Source organism: Dendrobates tinctorius, unplaced genomic scaffold (assembly GCF_039654945.1).
Source record: "Dendrobates tinctorius isolate UK_male_01 unplaced genomic scaffold, ASM3965494v1 ptg000046l, whole genome shotgun sequence".
Taxonomy (NCBI): Eukaryota; Metazoa; Chordata; class Amphibia; order Anura; family Dendrobatidae; genus Dendrobates; species Dendrobates tinctorius.
The window spans coordinates 23,856,515-23,884,400 of record NW_027361714.1 but is presented as its reverse complement, the minus strand read 5'-3'; the positions used below and the strand labels follow the sequence as shown (position 1 = coordinate 23,884,400).

Below are 27,886 nucleotides of genomic sequence, written 5' to 3'. Positions count from 1 at the left end.
TTCATATTTGTCTGTGTGACTATAATAACCAATGGCATGAATGTTTTGAGCGCCTCCTGCTGGGCATTTTTGTAATTTTATAGTATTTTTTTTTATTTTTTTATTTTTTTTTTTCAATAAAATTTGATATTTTAGTCTTATACTGGATCTCTTCAAGATTTTTGGTGCCGTCATGGTATATTGGCCCGAAAATGTTTGTTTCTGATATTTTGAAGTGCCAGAATATATGTGGTCTTTGGACTAATTTCAAGCATAATCTCTATGCAGTCGTCAAGTATTCAACCCCCATTGTACTCAACAAACGAGCAAACATTATAGTGGGGATCAGCAGGGCTCATTGACTAGTGGTGAGTCACTGGTACTGCACTTTATGATTAACTTGACCAGAAGTTTTTGCTCTGTTTAGTATGTACATCTGGCCCTAGGTAAAGGGTTTTATTGGATTTTACTGGATTATTATTGGATTTTACTGATCTTATATAGATGACCTATCCTATAGGTGGGTCATCAATGTGTTAACCCCAGACGACCAATTTAATGGATGTCAAGTCAAGCAGACTATCGCAAGTGTCAGCAAGTGTGCTCTTGTTGAAAGTGTTAACTGATTACCTCTAAACTGTTGAAACAATCAAGCAGTTGTCTCCTGAAAGATTGTGTTCCAATAAAATCAGTAGCTACTTTCAATTAACGTTTTCCAACTGTCTAAAGCTTACACCTGTACCTTCAACCATCTCTAAGGGTACCGTTACACTTAGCGATGCACCAGCGATCCCAACAACGATATGGATCGCTGGTGCATCGCTAAGTGGTCGCTAGTAAGCTGCCACACAGGCAGATCTCACCAGCGACATCGCAGGGGTCGGGGGTCGCTACTTACCTGTCAGACGCAGCGATCCTGACGTCCTCCCGCCCGCGTCCACGCGTTGCTTGTCGGCGCCACAGGAAGCCCAGCAGGAAGTGCCCGACGAGAAATGATCCAGGACCTTCTCGCGCGATCAGCGATAACTAGCGGGGGAGCCGGTCGGAGGTAAGTATCACATGTAGCGATATCGGTAGCAATATCACTAGAACGTCACAAAATCGGTGATGTTACAGCGATATTGCTAGCGATATCGCTATGTGTAACGGGGGCTTTAGTGCAAAACTGCTTTACCACTAACGATCACAACCATTTTATGGGACAGTGATGATGATGTCTGTAAAGTGCTGTGGAACTAATGGTGCTATATAAGTGCGTAAAAAAAAAAAGAGCGTAATTGTTTTCTGTTCCATCATATTGGGTTCATCAGGTTTTGTCATGGTGTCCATCACTTTAATACAAAAAATAGCAAAGCATAACTGAATGGAGAATGAACACAAAATAAGGTCATTCAAGTTTTGAATTTTCAGGAATTCCATGTTCACTGGAAAAGGTCAACTTCTTATAATCCCCCTTTTGTAGAAATTGCTCAACCAGACAAAAAGCTGTTTAATTAGGTCATATTTACTGCACACATTCACTGTTTTTACATAATAGACTACCACTATGTGGGATGGTAACTGGTGCAAAACTCTCTAAAACCAATGATCAGAGGGAATAGCACATTTACAGTACACGTTAGGATTTTAATGCCTTGTGTTGTGCAATCTGAGCATTGCAAAAGTAGGAACTGTATTTTTTTTCTAGCAGCTCGTCATATTTTGGCATAAGCATAACACAACAATGTATTCCCAAAATAATAGACATAATGAACGCTCTGTACTTCACTAATGCCAACAGGACGACAACAGAAAAGAAACAAGCTGAATTCATATCATACACTGGAAGGAAGTTCACTTTATCCCACATAAAGTAAAGGTTATTTCTATAAAACACAGAGATGGAAATGTGAATGTAACAGTTTTGGTATAAACTTGTTAGTTCACTGAGTTCATTGAGACAAGGGCGAGTCATAGGAATAAATAATAATAATACCGTAAGTGGTATATTTTTGATGGGAATTCACCTTTGGTTAACCAAAAAGATTGCATAATAGTAAATCACAAATGTATACGAGTTGGTAAAATTTCTACATTTTAAAAGTAAAAGTTATGCAATATAATCAGGGCTACCATGAGGAATTTCAGAAACCCATAGTGACAATTCATTTGGGCCGCTACCACCACCCAGTTAATTTTGATTGCCAACTTGTACCATAAGGAAGCTTAAGCCTCTCCTTTTCACTGACTGAAGGCAGAGGAAAAGGTGGGTCACTTAAAAAGAAATCCAAACCCTTGCGGATGGCACCATCGACGTAGCCAGTTGTTCACCTGCAGAATCTTATTCCACCTCCTTGTTCCATGGCCATCCACTGGGAGGATGGATGAGAAGACCACCTGCGCTCACACGTCTTTCACTTTCTTACCTATGTTTTCAAACCTAGGTATGGAGGTGTTATGATCCAGGACGAGGTTTCGCTTTGGCCCGTCCTGGTCTGACTGGGGGTTAATTGTTCCGCCTCTCCCTGGCAGAGGGCGGCTATTTAATGCTCAATGGACCTAGGTCCGGTGTCAGTTATACTCCTGCCCTCGGCTGAGTTAGTTGACCTTGTGCATACATGTGCCTTGTGCCTGATATCTTGCTTGCTTGTTTGGTTTTTGATCCGGTTCTGTCCCTGTTACGAGTTCTGCCTGTCCCTCTTGTACTGCGCTACCTCTCGTGTATGACTCTCTGCTTGTGACCCAACTTCTCTCTGCTCGTCCCCTTGGTACCGCGTCGCCCTCTTGTGTATGACCTTTGGCTTTGTCTGACCTCCCGTCTGTTTATCCCTCCTGTACCTCGCTGTCCGTACTGTGAATGACCTCCGTTTTGCCCGACTTTGAGTTTTCTGTCTTCTCTGAAAGCAGGACGCTAAGCCCCGCCCCCTTGCAGTCACATGACCGTAGGTCCCGTGCCGGCTTGCTAAACTTCATCACTCAGGTCCTGTGCACCTATACTTTCTGGCTGTCCTGGTCCCCAGGGGTTCCTACAGTGCGGGTGAGTCCCTGCTCAGCGGAGGCTGTACGCCGGCGCTGTCAGGATCCTGATATTATAACTGACCGATACCTTTTTTTTCTTTTTTCTCTGCTCTCTTCTCCTGTGTGTGTGATGGATCCTATGCACGCTCTTTCTGAGCAGGTTAAACACCTGACCCAGATGTCTCAGAAACTCCATGGAGAACAATGAGTCCTGGCTCAGTCTCAGCAGCTGATCGCTGACACTGTGCAGGGGGTTTTTTCATCGGGGGCTCGGGATATTACATTAGTTTCCCCTGAGTCTCCAGTGAAGTTACCGGATACCTTTTCTGGAGATAAAAAGAAGTTCAGAGTGTCCAAGGAGGGCTGTAAGCTTTTTTTTCCTTAAGACCACACTCTTCTGGGGATGAAAGTCAGAGAGTGAGGGTCATTATGTCTCTGTTAAGGGGAGCCCCCCAAGCTTGGGCTTTCTCCCTTCCGACCACGGCCCCTGAGCGTATGACTGTGAATGCATTTTTTGAGGCCCTGATCGCATGCGTATGGCTGAGGACATGGTGATGAGTGTGTGCCAGGGGAAGCACTCAGCCGAGTGGTTTTGTACCGAATTCAGACACTGGGCTGCTGAGGTCTGTTGGAATGATGCCGACCTCCAGGGTTTGTTCCGTAGATACCTGTCTGAATATCTGAAAGATGCCTTGGCTCTCCACCCTCCGCCTGATTCCCTGGAGGAGGTTATGACACAGGCCGTCCGAATGGATCGCCGGCTACGGGCGAGGGGAGTGATGCAAAGTGAAAGACCGGTATTCTCCCAAGGAAGGGGAGCCAGTCCTATATTGGAGATCACGGAGATAGGAACCATCGACCTCAAAGAAAATGAAAGGAGACAACGGCACGTGGAAAAAGGCTGTTTTCACTGTGGCAATTCTGGACATTGGAGAAAGGTTTGCCCCTCCCGTCCAATAACCAAGCGACTGAGCCCGGGTAATTGTCGTGGAAGTCACCCAGGCTCTCAGGTACCTTTTTTTGCCTTCTCTAAAATGTTGTTGCAAGTGGAACTTTGTTGTGGGAGTGTCTCCACATCCACTTCTGCCTTTGTGGATTGCGGATCAGCATTGAACTTTATTGACTCCGATTTGGTATCCAGGTGTAAGTTAGGGACAGTTAGGTTGGAGACTCCTATTCACGTTGTGGCCATTGACAAAACACCACTGGTAAAGAATGACATTATGTTTCGTACTGAAGAGTTTCTCCTTAAAGTGAGTTCCTTGCACCAGGAACATATTTCATGTTTTGTGATGGACAACCTGCCAGCGGGACTGGTGTTGGGGTTCCCCTGGTTACAATTGCATAATCCTGTAATTAATTGGAAATGTCGGGACATTGTTAAATGGGGTCCCTATTGTTCCGAGAAATGTCTTGATACTGTGTCTGTGTCGTCCGTGGATCTGGAAGGTATTCCGGAGTGCCTGATAGACTATACAAACGTTTCCTCCGAAAAAGAGGCTGAGGTTTTACCACCACACCGCCCATTTGATTGTGCCATTGACCTGCATCCAGGTGCTAAATTGCCCAAGGCCCGCTTGTATAACCTTTTGGGTCCTGAACGGGCTGCGATGAAGGAGTATATTTCCGAGAGCCTCCGTAAGGGACACATTCGTCCTTCTGTTTCTCCTGTGGCGGCGGGGTTCTTTTTTGTGAAGAAAAAAGACGATGGTTTACGCCCATACCTCGATTTTCGTGAGTGATAACTGTGAGGAATACATATCCCCTTCCACTTATTCCTTATCCGAGTCCGAGATGGAGATGAATGGAAAACCGCTTTTCTCACTACTGAGGGGTTGTTTGAAAATCTGATCATGCCTTTCGGCTTGACCAATGCTCCAGTGGTCTTCCAAAACTTCATAAATCACGTGTTCTCTGATTTTATTGGACTTTTTTGGTGGTATATTTGGATGACATATTGATCTATTCTCCTGATAAACACACTCACATTGGTCATGTTCGGGCAGTTCTTCAAAGGCTCCGGGAGAACTGTCTCTTTGCTAAACTGGAAAAATGTTTGTTTTTTGTTCAGGAACTGTCGTTTCTGGGGTTCATCGTGTCTGCTGAAGGGTATCGCATGGATCCTAATACGGTGCAGGCCATTGTCGAGTGGGCTCAACCTTGTGATTTGAAGGCTCTGCAGCGCTTCCTAGGATTCGCCAATTACTATCGCAAATTTATAAAGGGGTTCTCACAGGTGGTTAAACCCCTCACAGACATGACTCAAAAGGGGGCCGATATCAAGAATTGGTCAACCGCAGCGGTAGCGGCATTTCAGTTTTTGAAAACATGTTTCATGTCGGCCCCGGTTCTTGTTCAACCGGACCCATCTGAACCATTTATTGTTGAGGAAGATGCCTCAGAGGTGGGGGTGGGGGCGGTATTGTCCCAGGGACCCGCCACTTTGACCAATTTAAGACCTTGCGCCTTTTTCTCAAAGAAATTCTCTCCTGCGGAGAGAAACTATGATGTGGGAAATCGAGAACTTCTGGCCGTTAAGTTTGCCTTTGAAGAATGGAGGCATTTTTTGGAGGGGGCTCTCCATCCTATAACTGTAATTACAGACCACAAAAACCTAGCTTATATTGAGTCAGCTAAGAGGTTGACTCCTTGACAGGCTAGATGGTCACTTTTTTTTCCCGATTCAACTTCTCGATCACTTTTTGGCCAGGGTCCAAAAATGTCAGAGCGGATGCTTTGTCACGCAGTTTAGATCCGGTGTCCCCCCTGGAACCTCCATCCTCCATTCTTCAGCCTGGGGTGGTGGCGGCAGGTATTTCAAATATGTTGGAACGAGAGATTTGGGAAGCCCAGTCTCTTGCACCGCCGGCTAAGCCGGTGGACAAACTTTTTGTGCCAGCTCAGCTTCGCCTTAAGGTCCGCCGGGAGTTCCATGACTCAGTTCAGGGATCTCGGCTACCCGGAATGCCATTACTAGAGTATTCTGGTGGTCTGCTTTAGCCTCTGATGTTGGGGAATATGTGTCTGCTTGTGATGTTTGTGCCCATGCAAAAACCCCCCATAACCGGCCGGCCGGGGAATTGGTACCACTGCCAATTCCTGAGAGACCATGGACGCATTTGTCCATGGATTTCATCACCAACCTTCCCCCCTCCAAGGGTAATACCGTCGTCTGGGTTGTGGTGGACAGGTTTAGTAAGCAGGCACATTTTGTACCTTTGGCAGCTCTACCTAATGCGGAAACATTGTCCAGATTGTTTGTTGAGCATGTGGTGCGGTTGCATGAGGTACCCTTGAATGTGGTGTCTGATAGAGGAGTGCAATTTGTTTCCAGATTTTGGAGGGCTTTTTGTAAAAGGTTGGGTATTGGTTTGTCCTTTTCATCCGCTTATCATCCAGAGACTAATGGGCAGACCGAGCGGACCAATCAGTCTCTGGAGCAAATTCTGCATTGCTTGACCTCGGACCTACAAGATGATTGGTGATCTGTGTTACCGGTGGCTGAGTTTGCATTTAACAACCGCGTTAACCAGTCTACGGGTACATCTCCTTTTTTCTGCAATTATGGGTTTCATCCTCATTTTGGAGAATTTTCCCGTTTGAATTCTGGGTGTCCTGGGGCGGATGAGACGATCCAGCGGTTGGGGGAGGTATGGCGAGAGGTCCAGAGTAATATTACGAAGGCCCAGGACAAATTTAAATTTTTTGCGGACAAAAAACAATCCGCGGGACCGGTGTTTCAGATTGGGGATAAGGTATGGGTTGTCCACCAAGAATATAAGACTCAAGGTCCCCTCTGCAAAGCTTGGACCCAAGTTTATCGGTCCTTATGAAATTACCGAGGCAGTTAACCCGGTGGCTTTTCGGTTGCGTCTCTGCGGATCCCAAATGTTTTTCATAAGGCCCTTTTGAAACCTGTGAGGTCCGCTGGGGAGGGATCATTAGCTTCCCCAACACCGGTTTTGGTAGACGGGCAGTCGGAGTACGAGGTGGAACGAATTGTCGACTCCAGGTTGGTCCGTCGTGCCCTTCAGTATCTGGTTCATTGGAAAGGCTACGGTCCTGAAGAACGCTCGTGGGTTCCTGCTCGATCGGTTCATGCGGATCGGCTGGTCCGGGCCTTTCACGCCAAGTACCCTGAAAGACCTGGGGGTCCAGTGGCCCCCCATTGAGAGGAGGGTACTGTCATGATCCAGGACGGGGTTTCGCTTTGGCTTCATGGTGCCCACCCATAATACTGTATGGAGGGATATGTGGTGCCCACATTACAGTATGGAGAGCTATATGGTGCCCGTAATATTGTATGGAGGACTATGTGATGCCCGTAATACTGTCTGGAAGACTATGTGGTGCCCTTAACAATGTAAGGAGGACTGTGTGGTGCCCATAATGCTGTATGGAAGACTATGTGGCGCTCATAATACTGTATAGAAAACTATGTGGTTCCCATAATACTGTATGGAGGGCTATGTGGTGCACATAATAATGTATGGAGGACTATGTGGTGTCCATAATACTGTATGGAGGACTATGTGGTGCCCATAATACTGTATGAAGGGCTTTGTGGTGCCCATAATACTGTATGGAGGGCTACGTGGAGCCCATAATACTGTATGGAGGGCTGTGTGGTGCCCACAATACAGTGTGAAGAGCTACATGGTGCCCGTAATATTGTATGGAGGACTATGTGATGTGCATAATGCTGTATGGAGGACTATGTGGTGCCCATAACACTGTATGGAGGACTGTGTGGTGCCCATAATGCTTTATGGAATACTATATGTTGCCTATAATACTGTAAGGAGAACTATATGGTACTCATAATACTGTATGGAGGCCACATGGGTCCCATTACACTGTTTGGAGGGTTATGTAGGGTTTATTATACTATAGAGTGCTATGTGGGTCCCATAATTCTGTATGGAAGGCTATGAGGCCCATTATACTGTATGGAGGGCTATATGGGGTACATTATGCTATTTCAGGGCTATAAAGGGCCATTATACTATATAGAGGACTATATGAAGCCCATTATACTGTTTGGAGGTCTATGTGGGGCTCATTACACTATTTGGAGGTCATTATATTGTTTGCAGGACTATGTGAGAGGTCCATAATACTGCTTGCAGGTCCATATGTGGGGGCAATATACTGTTTGCAGGGCTATGTCGAGGGTCATTATACTGTTTGGAGGGCTATGTGGGGACTATTATACTGTTGGGAGGGCTATGTGGGGGCTATTATACTGTTTGGAGGGCTATTTGGCAGCCATTAAACTGTATGTAACCAATTATATAGTGTGAAGGTTTTTGTGTGGTCAATAATACTGTGTAGAGGACTGTGTGGGGGGGCATTATCCTGTTTGGAGGGCTAGTGGGGGCCATTATACAGTGTGGATGGTTATATTGGAGCCATCGTACTGAGTGGAGAGATGTGGGAGCCATTACACTATATGGAGGCTCATTATACTATATGGAGACCCATTATACTGTATAGAGGGCTGTGTGGCAATCACAGTTGTTGAATCATACTTTGTTTGCGTCACCATACTTTGCCGGGGGAGGGATGACGGGGGGGGGTGTACAGTAGGGTCATCATACTATGTGTAAAGCTCATGCCCTGACTGGTTGGCTTCAGCGTGGGGGTGTGGCCCCACTGTGCCACAAACAAGACTTCCCTGGAAGGGGAGTAACTAAGCAGCTACCTTGGTGTTCAATGGAGCCTCTAAGGGTGAGGTCAGGCTTGTGCAGCAGGTAGCTGCCAGGTACAACTCCAGGGTGGTGTCTGACTGTGGCTGCTGATCCCACTGGGGAACAAAACACTATGTGTAGTGCGTGCAACTACAGACAGGCACGATAGATACAATGGCGGGCACGGCTGGTACTCTTGGCAGACATGCGGACATGGCTGAGACACAGGCAGGCAGGCGGGCATGGCTGAGACACTGGCAAGCAGATGGGCAGAGCAGGCACTCTTGGCTGACAGGCGGGCATGGCTAAGACACTGGCAGGTGGACACAGCTGACACTCTGGCAGGACAGGTGGGCACGGCTAGCGGGACCGGAACAGGTACGGGTTGGAGAGGAACATAGGCAGGTATGAGTGGGATATAGGAAGGGGAGGAGCTGGGACTGAATAGGGAAGGACAGTGACATGGACTGGAAAGAGTGGTTTTATGGGAACAGGTAGGAGCCTGTTCAGACTGGAGAAGCAGGGACGGACTCGGGAAGGGCAGAAACACAGACAGGCAAGAAAGGTGTGTGGGAACAAGTTGGGGCCTGTTCACACTGGAGAAGCCGGTACTGACTAAGAACCAATACAGACGGGTAGGACAAGGATCCGCAAGATACAGAACGGAAGCAAAGCAGAACCGAAGGGTTGCTGAGCAGAGAAGAATCGCAAGGAGCAGGGTACAACCGCAAGGCTGTGGAGAGGCGCTGCAATTTGCAGCAAGAGGTTCTGCAGCAGGAGCTGCAGAAGGGGAATAGAGCAGAACCGCAAGGTATGGTGTGAAGAGCTGCAGCAAGAGGTTCTGCAGTAGCAGAAGTGGGGCACAGGCAGGGCCGCAAGAGTGCAAAGTCCAGGCAGAGCCGTAAGAGTGTGGAGTCCAGGCAGAGCCGCAAGAGAGCGGAGCACAGGCAGAGCCGCAAGAGTGCCCCAGAGAAGGCAGAAACAGGACAGGACCTGGCACCTCAGCAGCAAGCCACTGACTAAGGGAAACAGTTGCTCAGGCAGCTTCCACCGGGTGGAGCTGCCCTAAATACCGTACTAGAGGCCTCTTGGTAATTGGCTGGGAACACCATAGGCAGGTGCACACTGATTCTATAAGAACCAGAGAGTGCCGGCGCCGCCCCCCCTATGCACACAGCCAGGAAGTATGCAGAGAGCAGGCAAGAAGCAAGAGGCATACAGCATGGAGCCAGCAGCAGATAGAAGTCCAGCATTGGAGTAGTGAGTAAAGCTGGTGGGGGATGGGAGGCCATGCAGTGATCCTGACAGGGTTGTTAAGGGCCTGTCACACTAAACGATATCGCTAGCAATATCGCTATAACGTCACTGGTTTTGTGACGTTATAGCGATATTGCTAGCAATATCGCTAAGTCTGATACTTACCTCCCACCAGCTCCCCCGCTGGTTATCGCTGATCGCGCGAGAACGTCCTGGACTGTTTCTCGTCGTCAGCTTCCTGCTGGGCTTCCTGTGGCGCCGACGAGCAACGCGTGGACGCGGGCGGGAGGACGTCAGGATCGCCGCGTCTGACAGGTAAGTAACGACCCCCAACCCCTGCTATGTCGCTGGTGAGATCTGCCTGTGTGGCAGCTCACTAGCGACCACTCAGCGATGCACCAGCGATCCTGACCGCGTCATATCGCTGGTCGGGATCGCTGGTGCATCGCTAAGTGTGACAGTACCTTTACAGTATGTTTTGGGTGGACACTATAGTTGGCATCATACTTTATGAGAGCAATAAAAGGGCAATATATGGGCTTCAACAGGAGGAAAATGACCTTGTAAGGGCTGCAAAGTTGTGAGATATGCTCTTCTGTGACCACGTCAAATGTTAAGGTGTTTTTGGGGGAGAGAGGGGGCACAAATAGAAGTTCTGCTATGAGACCAATGTGACTACAATAGCAGCTGCCTTTCCACCCACTTTTCAGCAAGCCCTTTCCAAGGGCAGCAGTACTAATATATAAGCACACACAGCTGCTAATGCTAAGCTGCTGACAGACAGCAGAGTTACCATGGATATTGGCACTGAGTGCTTTATAGGCTTGTCTGTGGTAACAACAACTATTATAGCTTTTTTTATCTCATGGATATGTATGAACACATTTGAAGTGGAAAAGAATAGTACTATGACAGTGAAATGGAAAAAATCGACCATACAACCAACAAGATTATTGGGAATAGCGTTAGTATCTACAAATCCTAGATCATTTCCTAAAATACAACTTTCTGCCCCCAGGTCCATTTAAATGCACAACAACCTCCTGCCCGAACTCTACCTGCTCCTCTCAATTCTAAGTTGGAAGAAATCTTTGAAATTAAATATTTCTTTCCCACTACTAAGGATCTTCTTGTATCTTTAGGAATGGCTGATAATACAGTCACTATTTTATGAAGTATAATATACTCTAGAGCTGTGCGTTCTAGAGTGATTGTCCTGCTAAGCATAATGGTATACTGTCCATAAGCTTGTCCTTCCTTGGGCTTCCTTTTGGTAGGTACTAGCCTCTGCATCCCAAGAACACCCATAGGACCTGCAGGTTTTAGAAACTGACCAAGTCGTTTAGGCAGCACATCTTTGCCTCAGTCAAAATTATTTAGATTCTTATGCTTGTCCATTTTTTAAAATGAAGTGCTGGCCGCCCATGTGTGCTACTGTTCCTTTTCATTGTCCATGCAACTGACTTGATAGCATTGACAAGGAACTTAAGAACCTCATGAAAAGATAATTTTACATATTTAATTGAAGACACACCTGACCGTAGCTGAAGAAGCAGCTCAGATAAGAAAAAATGTTCAGAGTTCACAAAATTTATACTCCTAATAGAGCTTGATAAGTAGCAGAATAAATGATATGCTACAAACTTTATTGCTACCACAAGCAATACATTTTATTGAGATAATAGATTAAGATATATATTGTATCTTAGGTATATATATATACAGTACAATATATATGTGTGTATATATATATACATATATATATATATATATATATATATATATATATGGGCAGACTTACTGTATATGTACAGCGATTTATGCTGCTGTGATCATTCTGCTCTCTGTGGTGTAGATGTCCCCCTACATTTGAGGACTTTGACAGACAACATCTGTCTGTGCTCAGTATATATATATATATATATATATATATATATACAGTACAGACCAAAAGTTTGGACACACCTTCTCATTCAAAGAGTTTTCTTTATTTTCATGACTATGAAAATTGTAGATTCACTCTGAAGGCATCAAAACTATGAATTAACCCATGTGGAATTATATAATTAACAAAAAAGTGTGAAATAACTGAAAATATGTCTTATATTCTAGGTTCTTGTTTAGTTGGACCATCATTTATTTTTCAACAGGACAATGACCCCAACCACACCTCCAGGGCTATTTGACCAAGAAGGAGAGTGATGGGGTGCTATGCCAGATGACCTGGCCTCCACAGTCACCAGACCTGAACCCAATCGAGATGGTTTGGGGTGAGCTGGACCACAGAGTGAAGGCAGAAGGGCCAACAAGTGCTAAGCATCTCTGGGAACTCCTTCAAGACTGATGGATGACCATTTCCGGTGACTACCTCTTGAAGCTCATCAAGAGAATGCCAAGAGTGTGCAAATCAGTAATCAAAGCAAAAGGTGGCTACTTTGAAGAACCTAGAATATAAGACATATTTTCAATTGCTTCACACTTTTTTGTTAATTCCACATGTGTTAATTCATAGTTTTGAATCTGCCTTCAGAGTGAATCTACAATTTTCATAGTCATGAAAATAAAGAAAACTCTTTGAATGAGAAGGTGTGTCCAAACCTTTGGTTTGTACTATATATATATATATATATATATATATATATACTCATATATACTCATATATACTTTTCTTGAAGTGTAGTCTTTTGCCAGATAAAAACTCACACCCACCAGCATGATAGGCAGAAAGTTTCTCAGTGAGTCAAAAGCTGCATTGCTAAGCATGATCCAAACAGCATTTTTCTGCTTAATTGTATAGGCATATTATACTACTACATAGAGCTAAATCTCTACATACAAGAACATCTATTTATACTTGTATATTAAGAGTAAAAGAAAAGTGTTTTTTTTTTCCAATAAAAATGCTAGAAATAACAAAAAAAACAATTGCAACAATGACATTTTTATTACGCCTTTTTTTTAAAACAAGTCAGAAATTAGTTAGAAAAAAGTAGACGCATTTGATATTCTTGAATATCAGGAGAAAACATAGAGCAAGCAATATAAAAAATTATATTCAATTTTATTCAAGTAAAGTACTACAAAAGACATATATCTATAGAAATGTGCAATTGTGGACAAAAACAGATAGTATCCGCATACAGTATCCCAAACCTCCAAATAGATGGAAAAATTCCCGGACCATGTCCCAAGGAAGTACAAAAAATTCCCACAATAAGAAATTGTGGCCCCCAAGCACAGTGGCCTAAGCTAGACATTAGTAAGGGGCATCGTTATAGTAGAACAGGCCGCAATGAGTAAGCGGCAAAAAACAATGGGGAAGAAAAAGACCCCCAAGGGGCACTTACCAGGAATGGAGGAGAGGGAAAGGGCTGTACCACCCCCGACGCGCGTTTCGCGGCGTCTCAGGCCGCTTTCTCAAGCGTCTTTTGTAGTACTTTACTTGAATAAAATTGAATATAATTTTTTATATTGCTTGCTCTATGTTTTCTCCTGATATTCATTCCATTGTTTGAGTTTATGCATCATTTTGGCCTTGGAGGATAGTTCTTTCTTCCCTCCATACGCCATATAATGACTAAAGGGTTTTTGCTTGCATTTGATATTCTTGTAACTGTACCAATCCATTCATTACAGTGAAGAGATTATGATGATTTGAAAATGGTGTAAACATTTCGCGATTGTTTTTTTTCTTGCATCAACCCAGAAAAACTTCATTCACTGCCTTCGCAGACTGAATAGAAATGTAAGTACTTCCTGTGGTTTAAAAACTATCTTTCCCTTTTGGGCTACTTTAGGCCCCATCCAGATGTCCGTTTTTCATGTATGCGTTCTATTCATGGTTTTCATGGACAGAACTCATTCCAATTATAATCTATAGGGCTGTTCACTTGTACATGCCTTTTTGCAACAAAATCACGGACACATGTCCATTTTTTTTTATTGGCATCACGTACAAAAATGATCCAATCAAGTCCAAGGGTCTGTGCAAATCATAGACAGAACACAAATGGCATCAGAATGTAATCCTAGAATCCATGTGCTGTCTGTGCTTAACATTACAATGAATAGGAGAAGCTTTGTAATTTATCTAATAATTTTTTCATACGTGCTTGGGGTTCTTATTCATTTTTGTAGTGACTTTTAGGGTACGTACCCATTTAAAAAATATGATTGCACTCTGACCAATGTTATTCAATGAGTTACATCTCATCTATGATTTTTTTCTCAGCTCAATCGGACTGAAAAAATTGAAGCATGATGCGATTTGCAGCGTATCTCGACATCCACAGATGGGGGTTGTGCTCACAGCCCAACATCATGCAAATTTGCCACTGGCACCCTGTGCTCTTCACAGATGAAAGCGGGAAAGCAGATGTGACAGGTGTGACAGAGTCTGGAGATGCCTTGGAGAGCAATCTGCTGCCTGCAACATCCTTAAGCATGACCGATTTGGCAGTGGGTCATTATTGGCGTGGGGTAGCATTTCTTTGGAGGGCCACACAGCCTTCCATGTGCTCGCCAGAGGTAGCCTGACTGCCATTAGTTACCGAGATGAAATCCTCAGACCCCTTGTGAGACCATATGCTGGTGCAGTTGACCCTGGGTTCCTCCTAATGCAGGACAATGCAAGACCTCATGTGGCTGGAGTGTGTCAGCAGCTCCAGCAAGATGAAGGCATTAAAGCTATGGACTGGACCGCCTGTTCCCCAGACCTGAGTCCAAGCACATCTGGGACATCATGTCTCACTCCATCAACCAACGTCACGTTGCACCACATACTGTCCAGGCGTTGGCGGATGCTTTAGTCCAGGTCTGGGAGGAGATCCATCAGGACACCATACGCCGCCTCATCAGGAGCATGCAAAGGCATTGAACAGTAGGGAGGTCATTCAGGCATGTGGAGGTCACACACAATACTGAGCCTCATTTTGACTTGTTTTAAGGAAATTACATTCCACCTTAATTTTGTGTGTGACTCCAAATCCAGGCCTCCATTGGTTAATAAATTTGATTTCCATTGATGATTTTTGTATGATTTTGTTGTCAGCACATTCAACTTTGTACAGAACAAAGTATTCAATGAGAATATTTCATTCATTCAGATCTAGGATGTGTTATTTGAGTGTTCCCTTTATTTTTTTGAGCAGTGTATATATGTATTCATATTGCATAGAGAGACAGATAGAAGAAAAGCCGATAAAACATCTGCTGGATTCTGTAAAATCACTGCAGGAGCCGACAGGATAGAAGAGATGGTTTACATACAATAAAGACAAATGGAATAGGTAGATATATAGATGTCAGTGACAAATACAATTAGTACAGTGTGTGTGCAAAGTACTGGACATGTATTTAATTAATGAAAGACTATTTTTCCCAAAAAAATGGTGTGGGGTCCCCCTATAATTAATAGCCAGCAAAGGCTATGCAGACAGCTGCGGGCTGATATTAATAGCCTAGGAAGGGGCCGTGGATAATGCCCCACGCTGGCTAAACACATCAGCTCTCAGCCGCCCCAGAAAAGGCGCATCTCTAAGATGCGCCAATTATGGCACTTATCTTTGCTCTTCCCACTTGCCCTGTAGCGGTGGCAAGTGGGGTAATAGTTGGGGGGGTTGATGTCACCTTTGTGACATCAAGCTCCAAGGTTAGTAATGGAGAGACTTCAATAAGACGCCCCTATTACTAACCCCATAATCAAATTGTAAATAAAACACAGACACTCAGTAAAAAATAATTTAATTGAAATAAAGACACAGACTCCTTTAATATTCTTAATTAAACCATACTTACGACCTCACCTAATTTCCCGAAGCCCTCGATCTTCTGTAATAAAAGTAAAATAATAAACCAACAATATACCATACCTGTCCGTCGTTGTGTCCCATGCCATAATTCATATCTGGAGGAGAAATAGTTTTCAACCTGGACGATGCCAAGATGCGACTGTCCTGGCTGAAAACCACTTGTGAATGAGGAGATGCTGCGAGCGGAGCGTCAGTGACTAGCAGTGACGTCACTGAAGCTGTGCTCCCTCACAGCCTGAACTGCGGTGACCTCTGGACCGTGGGAAAATGCCAGTGATGAGTTGACCGCAGTTCAAGCTCGGTGTATTCACAGCAGATCACCGTGAGAATATATATGTGTGTGTTTTGAAGAATATATTGTTAGAAATCAATTTGTAAATGACATAGAGAACTGCTGTATGTAAAAGCTCATGTTAAAATCGCATTGCAATCTGATAGCAATCGCACTGCACTCGGATGTAAATCAGATGCTAGGTGTGAAAATCGCATTGTACTCGCATGACACTCGTCCGTTTATTCGGTCCAGATTACGGACCTTTTTTTTTCTCACATATAAGTATGAGCCCTTAGGCAAAGCAATCATGGTGATTTAAATCATTCTTGTACATGGGCTGTCCTGGTATTGTAGCTGAGCCCCATTCACATCTATGGAGCACAGCTGCAATGACAGGCTGTGGACAAGAGTGGCACTATTTCTAGGGGAAAAAAAAAAATATATATATATTTATTTATTTATTTATTTATTTTTTAAATCCTGTAAAGCCAGTGACATTGTGCTCTTCATCAAAACCAAAACACCCTATTAGTGTAATTCCCATGGGTTATTATATTACATACATGGTCAAAATTGTTGGTACCCCTCGTTCAATGACAGAAAAACCCACAATGGTCACCAAAATAACTTGAATCTGACAAAAGTAATAATAACTAAAAAATCTATGATAATGAATAAATGAAAGTCAGACATTGCTTTTCAACCATGCTTCCACAGAATTTTTAAAATAATTAAACTCATGAAATAGGCCTGGACAGAAATGATGGTACCCCTGAAAATAATGTGACAGAAGGGAAATGTTAAATCACGTTGTGTCCTCTAATTAGCATCACAGGTGCCTACAGTCTTGGAGTCAGTGAGTGGGCCTGTATAGAGGGCTACAGATACTCACTGTGCTGTTTGGTGACATGGTGTGTATCACACTCAACATGGACCAGAGGAAGCGAAGGAAAGAATTGTCTCAGGAGATTAGAAAGAAAATTATAGGCAAACATGTTAAAGGTAAAAGTTATAAGACCATCTCCAAGCAGCTTGATGTTCCTGTGACTACAGTTGCACAGATTATTCAGAAATTTAAGATCCATGGGACTGTAGCCATTCTCCCTGGACGTGGCCGCAGGAGGAAAATTGATGACAGAACAAAGAGACGGATAATACGAATGGTAACAAAAGAGCCCGGAAAACCTTCTAAACAGATTAAAAGTTAAGTTCAAGCTCAAGGAACATCAGTGTCAAATCGCATTATCCGTCATTGTATGAGTCAAAGTGGACTTCATGGGAGACAACCAAGGAGGACATCATTGTCGAAAAAAAATCATAGAAAAAAGACTGGAATTTGTCAAACTACATGTTGACAAGCCACAAAGCTTCTGGGAGAATGTCCTGTGGGACAAAAATGGAACTTTTTATCAAGGCACATCAGCTCTATGTTCACATCCGGAAAAATGAAGCATATCAAGAAAAGAACACTGTCCCTTCTGTCAAACATGTAGGAGACTCTGTTATGTTCTGGGGCTGCTTTGCTGCATCTGGCACAGGGTGTCTAGAATCTGTGCAGGGTACAATAACATCTCAAGACTATCAAGGGATTCTAGAGAGAAACGTGCTGCCCAGTGTCAGAGAGCTTGGTCTCAGTCGCAGCTCATGAGTCTTGCAACAGGATAATGACTCAAAACACACAGCTAAAAACACCCCAGAATAGCTAAGAAGAAAACATTGAATTATTCTGAAGTGGCCTTCTATGAGCCCTGACCCAAATCCTATTAAACATCTTTTGAAAGAGCTGAAACATGCCCGCCTGGAAAAGGTAACCTTCAAACACGAGGCAACTGGAGCAGTTTGCTCTTGAGGAGTGGGCCAAAATACCTGTCGAGAGGGGCAGAAGTCTCATTCACAGTTACAGGAATCGTTTGATTACAGTGATTGCCTCAAAAGGTTGTGCAACAAAATATTAAGTAAAGGGCGCCATCATTTGTGTCCAGGCCCATTTCATGAGTTTTATTTTTTTTTTTAATTCTGTGGAAGCATGGTTGAAAAGCAATGTCTGACTTTCATTTGTTCATTTTCATAGATTTTTTATTTAGTATTACTTTTGTCAGATTCAAGTTATTTCTATGACCATTGAGGGTTTTTCTGTCATTAAACAAGGGGTACCAACAATTTTGACCACGTGTGTAAATTGCTAGATATTAATCCATTTCTGAATATTCTTGAGCTAAATTATAAAGCACATAATAACAAGATCCCAATTGAATTCACGAATTTGTAGCAAAATGTTTCTAGAGTTTCTCAGAACTAGAGATGTAAGATTTAGCTGTGGTACCTGGAAAGCCTCTACATTGGACTTCACTATGAATAACAGAGTAAAGTTTCACCGCAGATGCAGCGTCATCAGGGAATGGGACTGTAGCTAGAATAATTCTATCTATAGTCCCATCCTCTGGTGACGCGGCATCTGTGGTGAAACATGTTGGGGGACATGTGATCTAGGAACAACTGTCCTGTTTGCCCTATAATTTTGACACACCGGGGTGTCATTAAGTGATATTTGACAATTGCCTTTACATTATACAGTCATATGTAAAAGTTTGGGCACCCCTATTAATGTTTACCTTTTTTCTTTATAACAATTTTGGTTTTTGTAAAAGCTATTTCAGTTTCATATATCTAATAACTGATGGACTCAGTTATATTTCTGGATTCAAATTAGGTTTATTGTACTAACAGAAAATGTGCAATCTGCATTTAAACAAAATTTGACCGGTGCAAAAGTATGGGCACCCTTATCATTTTCTTGATTTGAACACTCCTAACTACTTTTTACTGACTTCCTGAAGCACTAAATTGGTTTTGTAACCTCATTGAGCTTTGAACTTCATAGCCAGGGGTATCAAATCATGAGAAAAGGTATTTAAGGTGGCCACTTGCAAGTAGTTCTCCTATTTGATTCTCCTATGAAGAGTGGCATCATGGGCTCCTCAAAACAACTCTCAAATGATCTGAAAACAAAGATTATTCATCATAGCTTTTCAGGGGAAGGATACAAAAAGTTGTGTCAGAGATTTAACCTGTCAGTTTCCACTGTGAGGAACATAGTAAGGAAATGGAAGAACACTGGTACAGTTCTTGTTAAGCCCAGAAGTGGCAGGCCAAAAAAAATATCAGCAAGGCAGAGAAGAAGAATGCTGAGAACAGTCAAGGACAATTAGATATATGAAACTGAAATAGCTGTTGCAAAAAACAAAATTGTTATAAAGAAAAAAGGTTAACATTAATAGGGGTGCCCAAACTTTAACATATGACTGTATTAGAATTGTTTAGGCCATATAGGAACAGAACGTTTCATGTTTAGTTTTATCCCACTATTTACATCAATAATAAAAGTTAAGTTTTAGGACTTGTTAGTGAGGGATCCTGTGGTGTCATCACATATTGTAAATAATTGTTACATACAGTGCCTTGCGAAAATATTCGGCCCCATGGAACTTTTCAACCTTTTCCCACATATCATGCTTCAAACATAAAGATACCAAATGTAAATTTTTGGTGAAGAATCAACAACAAGTGGGACACAATTGTGAAGTTGAACGAAATTTATTGGTTATTTTAAATTTTTGTGTATTTATTTTATGTAGATAATTGGCGTATCTCTATCCGTTAACCTTGGGGTTCTTTTATTTTAATTATGTCTGTCTTTTCTTTCTTTTTAGTTTTTAGTCTGACGAAAGTCACGTGTGCTCTGATGAAAGAATACCTATATGCACCTTTTTTTTATCTGATCGGCTACCAGGAGATAATACGGGATATGTTTATGCGGATATATTTGATCATCATTTTTTAATACACTGTATTTTCAGGAAATTAACGTCTATGCCGTGTTTTTTTTATGATATACACGTTTTCTTGCTCTTTGAGTATAATATGATGATTATACACTTTTTCTCCTCTATATACTCTGTTATATCGGTACTGTATTGTGCACCTCTGCACTTTATTGCATTGTTTATAATTTTTATATTGTATTATTAATTCTTGTCAGCCAGAGAGCTGCAAAATATGCACTTCTCACTGTATTTTGTCTCCTGTTAATATTTATGTTTGTTTTATACACTATACAGTGGGGCAAAAAAGTATTTAGTCAGTCAGCAATAGTGCAAGTTCCACCACTTAAAAAGATGAGAGGCGTCTGTAATTTACATCATAGGTAGACCTCAACTATGGGAGACAAACTGAGAAAAAAAAATCCAGAAAATCACATTGTCTGTTTTTTTTTCATTTTATTTGCATATTATGGTGGAAAATAAGTATTTGGTCAGAAACAAGCAATCAAGATTTCTGGCTCTCACAGACCTGTAACTTCTTCTTTAAGAGTCTCCTCTTTCCTCCACTCATTACCTGTAGTAATGGCACCTGTTTAAACTTGTTATCAGTATAAAAAGACACCTGTGCACACCGTCAAACAGTCTGACTCCAAACTCCACTATGGTGAAGACCAAAGAGCTGTCAAAGGACACCAGAAACAAAATTGTAGCCCTGCACCAGGCTGGGAAGACTGAATCTGCAATAGCCAACCAGCTTGGAGTGAAGAAATCAACTGTGGGAGCAATAATTAGAAAATGGAAGACATACAAGACCACTGATAATCTCCCTCGATCTGGTGCTCCACGCAAAATCCCACCCCGTGGGGTCAGAATGATCACAAGAACGGTGAGCAAAAAATCCCAGAACCACGCGGGGGGAACTAGTGAATGAACTGCAGAGAGCTGGGACCAATGTAACAAGGCCTACCATAAGTAACACACTACGCCACCATGGACTCAGATCCTGCAGTGCCAGACGTGTCCCACTGCTTAAGCCTGTACATGTCCGGGCCCGTCTGAAGTTTGCTAGAGAGTATTTGGATGATCCAGAGGAGTTTTGGGAGAATGTCCTATGGTCTGATGAAACCAAACTGGAACTGTTTGGTAGAAACACAACTTGTCGTGTTTGGAGGAAAAAGAATACTGAGTTGCATCCATCAAACACCATACCTACTGTAAAGCATGGTGGTGGAAACATCATGCTTTGGGGCTGTTTCTCTGCAAAGGGGCCAGGATGACTGATCCGGGTACATGAAAGAATGAATGGGGCCATGTATCGTGAGATTTTGAGTGCAAACCTCCTTCCATCAGCAAGGGCATTGAAGATGAAACGTGGCTGGGTCTTTCAACATGACAATGATCCAAAGCACACCGCCAGGGCAATGAAGGAGTGGCTTCGTAAGAAGCATTTCAAGGTCCTGGAGTGGCCTAGCCAGTCTCCAGATCTCAACCCTATAGAAAACCTTTGGAGGGAGTTGAAAGTCCGTGTTGCCAAGCGAAAAGCCAAAAACATCACTGCTCTAGAGGAGATCTGCATGGAGGAATGGGCCAACATACCAACAACAGTGTGTGGCAACCTTGTGAAGACTTACAGAAAACGTTTGACCTCTGTCATTGCCAACAAAGGATATATCACAAAGTATTGAGATGAAATTTTGTTTCTGACCAAATACTTATTTTCCACCATAATATGCAAACAAAATGAAAAAAAAACAGACAATGTGATTTTCTGGATTTTTTTTTCTCAGTTTGTCTCCCATAGTTGAGGTCTACCTATGATGTAAATTACAGACGCCTCTCATCTTTTTAAGTGGTGGAACTTGCACTATTGCTGACTGACTAAATACTTTTTTTTCCCCACTGTATTTGCATAACGCTCTGACTTGAGTTTTACCGAGTTGTTATGCTGTGTTCACTGGAATGATGGCGACTCCCTGAGGATTTCTTAAAAATGGCTAATGTGTGCGCATGCCCAGTGTGACCACATATACCCGCCCATCATACCCAGCATCTATACTGATAGTGCGCAGGTCTGTGACGCCATGGGAAGTTTGTTCCCTGACCTGCGCCCTCCCAGAGACGCCTGGATGTGATGCTGACGTCCGGATTGTGGTTCACATTGCGAATGCGCCGTTTTCGGTGCCTTACTGATTATCTCTAATATAAAAAGGGCAGACTGTCGTTGCTAGCTATCCCTGTTGAAAAAGCAGCACGCGAAACGCGCGTTCAGAGGCTCTCCTGGGGTGTGTGCACTTGCAATTGATTATGGGTAAGCTTTGTTGACTGTTGTATGGCAAATGTATTTAGCACTGTGCACTTTATCTGTTCTATTTAAGTCAGTCTCCTCATTATGCGTTCTCAGGTGATGGGTTTTGTTCTTGAATGTTCCATAAACCTTTCAGCTTAGCGTCCCCAATACACTTATCCCCAGGCGAGATTTGGGAATCCTGCCTTGCCCATTTCCAATTGCATTGTCTGTTCAATATTTTGTAAATTGTACCAATAAAGTAATTTTATTATATGATATTATGAAGTCAGCACTCCTTTTGTTTCACATTAGACTGTATGGAGTTTCTTCTTGCTTATATTTGTTAAATTAAGCCTTCCCTACATCAGCTATGCGACTGGGAATAACTACGTGTGCAGCTTAGCTTTCTGCTCTTGTGTATCAGTTAAAAAATACCCAACATGTGTATTTTTTATTTTGAATGTGGCAGAATGAGGGTGTTTGAACTTTTAAATTTTTTAACATTTTTGAAATATTTGAATAGCTTCCTTAGGAGACTTGAAGCTGTGATAATCTCAATGCTTGTGCTACACATAGCTATGTGTAGCAAAAATTATCATTTGCTACCGGCAGGTATTCATAGCAGATCAGAATTAACAAGCACAGGGGTCTTCTACAGACTCCTGGTTGTTATGCCAATGCATTGGCGCCCCACGATCATGTGACAGGGGGGAGTTTGTGACATGCTTCCAGCACGATCAAGTTAAACGCCACTGTGAGAAATTGACAGCAGTGTGTAACATGTTAATAGCCACGGGTGGATCGCGATTACACCCATGGCTGTTAGATGCACATGACAGCTGATTAAATCAGCTGTCAAGTGCCGGAAAAAATACGGGCTCAGCACCAGAGTCGCATCAAAGTGGAATACACGACCTATGATGTACCTATATGTCATAGGTTGTGAAGGGGTTAAAGAAGAACCACAAAGTGGATTTCTTCACCAACGGTATCAATGTAAGTCAGTATTAAAGCTCCAATACAGCATCGTCTTTACTTTAGATTCCACATTTATGCTGACAGGTTCTCTTTAACTGCTTAGTGACTGAGCCAATTTTGACCTTAATGAAAAAGTGAATTTTTAAATTCTGACCATTGTCACTTTATGTGATAACTCTGGAACACTTCAGCGAATCCCACTGATTCGGAAAATATTTTTTCATGACATAGTGTACTTCATGACAATGGTAAAATTTCTTCGATAAGTTTTGCTTTTATTTCTGAATAAAACGGAAATTTGGCAAAACTTTTGAAAATTTTGCAATTTTCAAACTCTTAATTTTTGTACCCTTAAATCATAGTGGCATATCGCACAAAATAGTTAATAAATAACATTTTCCACATATCTACTTTATATCAGCACAATTTTGGAAACATATTTTTTTGTTAGGATGTTATTAGGGTTAAAAGTTGACCAGTGATTTCTCATTTTTCCAACAAAATTTACAAAACTATATTTTTGAGGGGTCTATATGACAGAAAGTAGCCAGAAGTGACACCATTCTAAAAACCGCACCCCTCAAGGTGCTCAAAACCACATTCAAGAAGTTTACTAACCCTTCAGATGCTTCACAGGAACTGAAGCAATGTGGAAGGAAAAAATTAACATTTTTTTCACAAAAAATGTACTTTACGCCCAATCTTTTTTATTTTCACAAGGGTAACAGGAAAAAATTGACTACAAAATTTGTTGTGCAATTTCTCCTGATTACGCTGTTACCCAATATGTGGGGGAATACTACTATTTGGGGGCACGGCAGGGCTAGGAAAGGAAGGAGAACCGTTTGACTTTTTGAACGCAAAATTGGCTGGAATCGATGGCGGGCACCATGTCGCGTTTGTAGAGCCCCTGATGTGCCTAAACAGTCGAAACCCCCAACAAATGAACCCATTTTGGAAACCACACTTCTCGAGAATTTTATCCAGGGGTATAGTGAGCATTTTGAACCCACAGGTACGACACATAATTTGATAATATTAGGTTGTCATATTGAATATGTCATTAGTTTTGAGCGCAAGTGCTCGCAAATACCAAGGCTGATTATAATGAACTCTGGTTCCTACCAGCTTGCCTAAATATGCAGGATTTTAACCCAGGAGAGGCATGTTTGTCCATTCACACTGTAGACTTATAGCACAAGAGAGGCATGTTTTAGATGATAGGACCCATCAGAGAAGTGTCACCTTGTCGCGGTTGATGGGCTCACATGAATTGGCCAATTTATGCGCTTAGAACCTTCACTTTTGTAAGCAATTTTAAAAAAAAAAACTTTTTACTTTTTATTACAGTTCACTCAGCAATTACCGTATATACTCGAGTATAAGCCGACCCGAGTACAAGCCGACCCCCCTAATTTTGCCACAAAAAACTGGGAGAACTTATTGACTCGAGTATAAGCCTAGGGTGGGAAATGCTCCATAGATTAATCCCCCATATGGTGTCCCCATAAGAAGCTCCATAGATTGTTCCCCCATATGCTGCCCCCCATAAGAAGCTCAATAGATTGTTCCCCCATATGCTGCCCCCCATAAGAAGCTCAATAGATTGTTCCCCCATATGCTGACCCCAGAAGAAGCTCCAGATTATTCCCCCATATGCTGCCCCCATAAGAAGCTCCATAGATTGTTCCCCCATATGCTGACCCCAGAAGCTCCAGATTATTCCCCCATATGCTGCCCCCATAAGAAGCTCCATAGATTGTTCCCCCATATGCTGACCCCAGAAGAAGCTCCAGATTATTCCCCCATATGCTGCCCCCATAAGAAGCTCTATAGATTGTTCCCCCATATGCTGCTGCTGCTGCATGTAAAAATATAAAAAAAAGACATACTCACCTCTCCGTCGCTGGGTGTCAGGTGCCGGTGTCACTTCTGGCACCTGAGATACTCACGTGTCCTGCGTCCATGGCTGCTCACCGCTATCTGCCACGTCATCAGTCAGTGACGTTCAGACTGCAGGGGGCGCGGCGCGCACTAACCACGTCACCACGCCCTCTGCTGTCTGAAGTCACTGACCGATGACAGACAGCAACAAGCAGCCATGGACGCAGGACAGGTGAGTATCGCTATACTTACCCGTCCTGACGCTGTGTCTTGAGCCCCCAGATTCTCCGCGCTCTCTCTTCCTGCCTTCAGCGGTCACGTGGTGCCGCTCATTAAAACTCATGAATATGCGCATATTCATGAGTTTTAATGAGCGGCACCACGTGACCGCTGAAGGCAGGAAGAGAGAGCACGGGGAGAAGCTGGGGGCTCAAGACACAGCGTCAGGACGGGTAAGTATGACCTGACACCCCCGCCCCCCCTCCCCCTCCGACCCCCCTTGTATATGACTCGAATATAAGACGAGAGGGGGACTTTCAGCCCAATTTTTTGGGCTGAAAATCTCGGCTTATATTCGAGTATATACGGTATGATAGATTTTGTGTTCGCATATATATATATTGGTCTCTACAGAGTGCTGCTGCGTTCCTCCTTTTTGTGAACGCTCAGATATGGACTGAATATCGCGGGTGCTCGAGTGACATACTCGAGTTCCTGCCCTGCATGTTTCATGGCTGTTAGAAACTCCAAAAAACATACAGGGATCCGCGATACTCTGTGCATACCAGAGCACCCAATGCAAACTGGAGTAGCAAGCACTTGTGTTCAACACTAGCTATCATAGTGTCATCACTTTTTCTTTTTACTCTTGAAAAAAACCCAATTCTAACTCCATCCCTAATACTAACCCTAGCACAACCCTAACCTCAACCTTAGCCCTAACACAACCCTAACCCCAACCCTAACACAACCCTAAAGCCAACCCTAACCCTAATGCATCCCTAACCCAAACTCCATTCCTAACCACAGCGCTAACCCCAGCCCTAACCCTAACTACAAAGAGTGGAAAAAAATGTTCATCATTTTTATCTATGGGGGTGACAAAGGAGGGTTTTATTTACTATTTGTGTTACTTTGATTACTTTGATAGGGTCTATCACAGTGATCAAAATGAACCAACAGTAAAAATTTCCTATTGTTGCCGGGCACCGGCTGGCAGATCTTGGTGGGCGCACTGCGCATGCTCCCGCCACTTTCTTTCTAGGACCGGGTAGCGGAGCAGAAGGGGCCGGGGATGGCGGAGGTACCGGGGGGGCTCGGGCGACCCCATTTCTCTCTTCTCTGATATGCTAGATCATATCAGAGGGGAGAGAAATTAATTGTAAATTGGACTTTTTTTGTGATTGCCGTTATTTGGTGAATAACAGCGATCATGTGACAGGGGACAGTAAAAAACGGCCCGAATCATGTCCTCCAGAGTCTCAGCTACCCCCTGTAGCTGAGACCCAGGAGATTTTCCGATGCTGTGGGGCGCTATACCCTTATTTCTCAGCGCCGTTAAAAAGAGGTGCTGAGGAATAAGTACCCATAATTGCTGCCATTAAAAGGTGTATAAGGGCTTAAGTTGTTTTTAATATAATTTTTCATGACTGGACTTTTTTTTAACTATTGTGCAATTAACTTATTATTTTTTTTTTTTATATAGCGCTAACATATTCCGCAGCGCTTTACATACATCATCATCGCTGTCCCAGATGGGGCTCACAATCTAAATTCCCTATCAGTATATCTTTGGAATGTGGGAGGAAACCCACGCAAACACGGGGAGAACATAAAAACTCCTTGCAGATATTGCCCTTGGTGGGATTTGAACCCAGGACCCCAGCGCAGCATGGCTGTAGGGCTAACCACTGAGCCACCATGCTGTATTAACAAAAATAATACAACTTATTAGATATGACTATATAATATTGTAAGCTGTCATATTACTTGTATACAGCTAATGTGCACAAAGGGCCTTTATAGCTTTCCCTGTGGAACACTGGACAGTTTCAAACATTCGACCCTTTTGTTTCTTGGAATAGAAGATGCCTGACAGCAGCTTTCTCCCCCCTCTCCGCTGAAAACCTACTAATGCTTGGTCAAATTGAGTATTTCCTGTGTATGGCGGAGTCAAGAGAACCAAGTGTCAGCCAATACACTTTAGATAACCGTTGACCAAATGCTTGCTTGGCCAACAGCTAGATCACTCAACCTCCCTATACACATGAACACTAGCTTAAATTTTCACAAGTTGTCAGGAAAGGGGAGTGACCCGCTACCAGATATGCACCTCTCTGGCAGATTCTCACCCCAAGAATAAGAAGATTAGGCAGCTGAAATCAAACATGACAGATCCTAACCTCACCGGTCATCTACCTTCAGGGGAGATTGGAAAGGCCTCCATATACATTTGATGGCCACCTGGTTCTGATGAAATTGGCAGGCATGGCCGATATACTGCACATCTAATGTGTATGGCCAGCTTAAGAACATACATTGTAATTTCACCAATAAAACAACCAACCTCGAAAAGTAGCCTGGTCTTCTCTCCTTCTTTTCTTCCTTGCTGTCCATGATATATACTGTGAGCAGCCAGAACAAGTTCCTGAGTTAAAAGAGATGGTTTTCCATTCACTGCTTCATTTCCACTGCTTTTCTTCCTGCTTTAACAACACAAAAAAGTTTATTTAAAGACCTGAACAGATAACCTGCTCTCTGAGTGATCAGGAATCAACTGCTTCTCCTGACAGAGGGAGCAATAAACTTCAGAGACATAAAGTGGGTCACATGCCGCGCACAGTGTGCCAACAGAAAAACATAACCACTGCATAAAAAATCATGCACACAATAGGCACAATTATTTAGTT

General features: G+C 43.1%; 1 protein-coding gene across 3 annotated transcripts in view; it reads right to left on the bottom strand.

The window, feature by feature from the left end:
• The window catches only part of NCOA7 (nuclear receptor coactivator 7), a 232,213-nt gene that overhangs the window by 134,809 nt on the left and 69,518 nt on the right, over nucleotides 1-27,886 (bottom strand). For 2 of the 3 annotated variants that reach the window (XM_073575760.1, XM_073575758.1), the window contains exon 2: nucleotides 27,544-27,682. In XM_073575760.1, the coding sequence (XP_073431861.1) occupies nucleotides 27,544-27,593 (50 nt within the window). In that variant the 5' untranslated portion in view covers nucleotides 27,594-27,682. The remainder of the gene's footprint in view (nucleotides 1-27,543; nucleotides 27,683-27,886) is intronic. The other variant, XM_073575759.1, reaches the window with a different exon arrangement.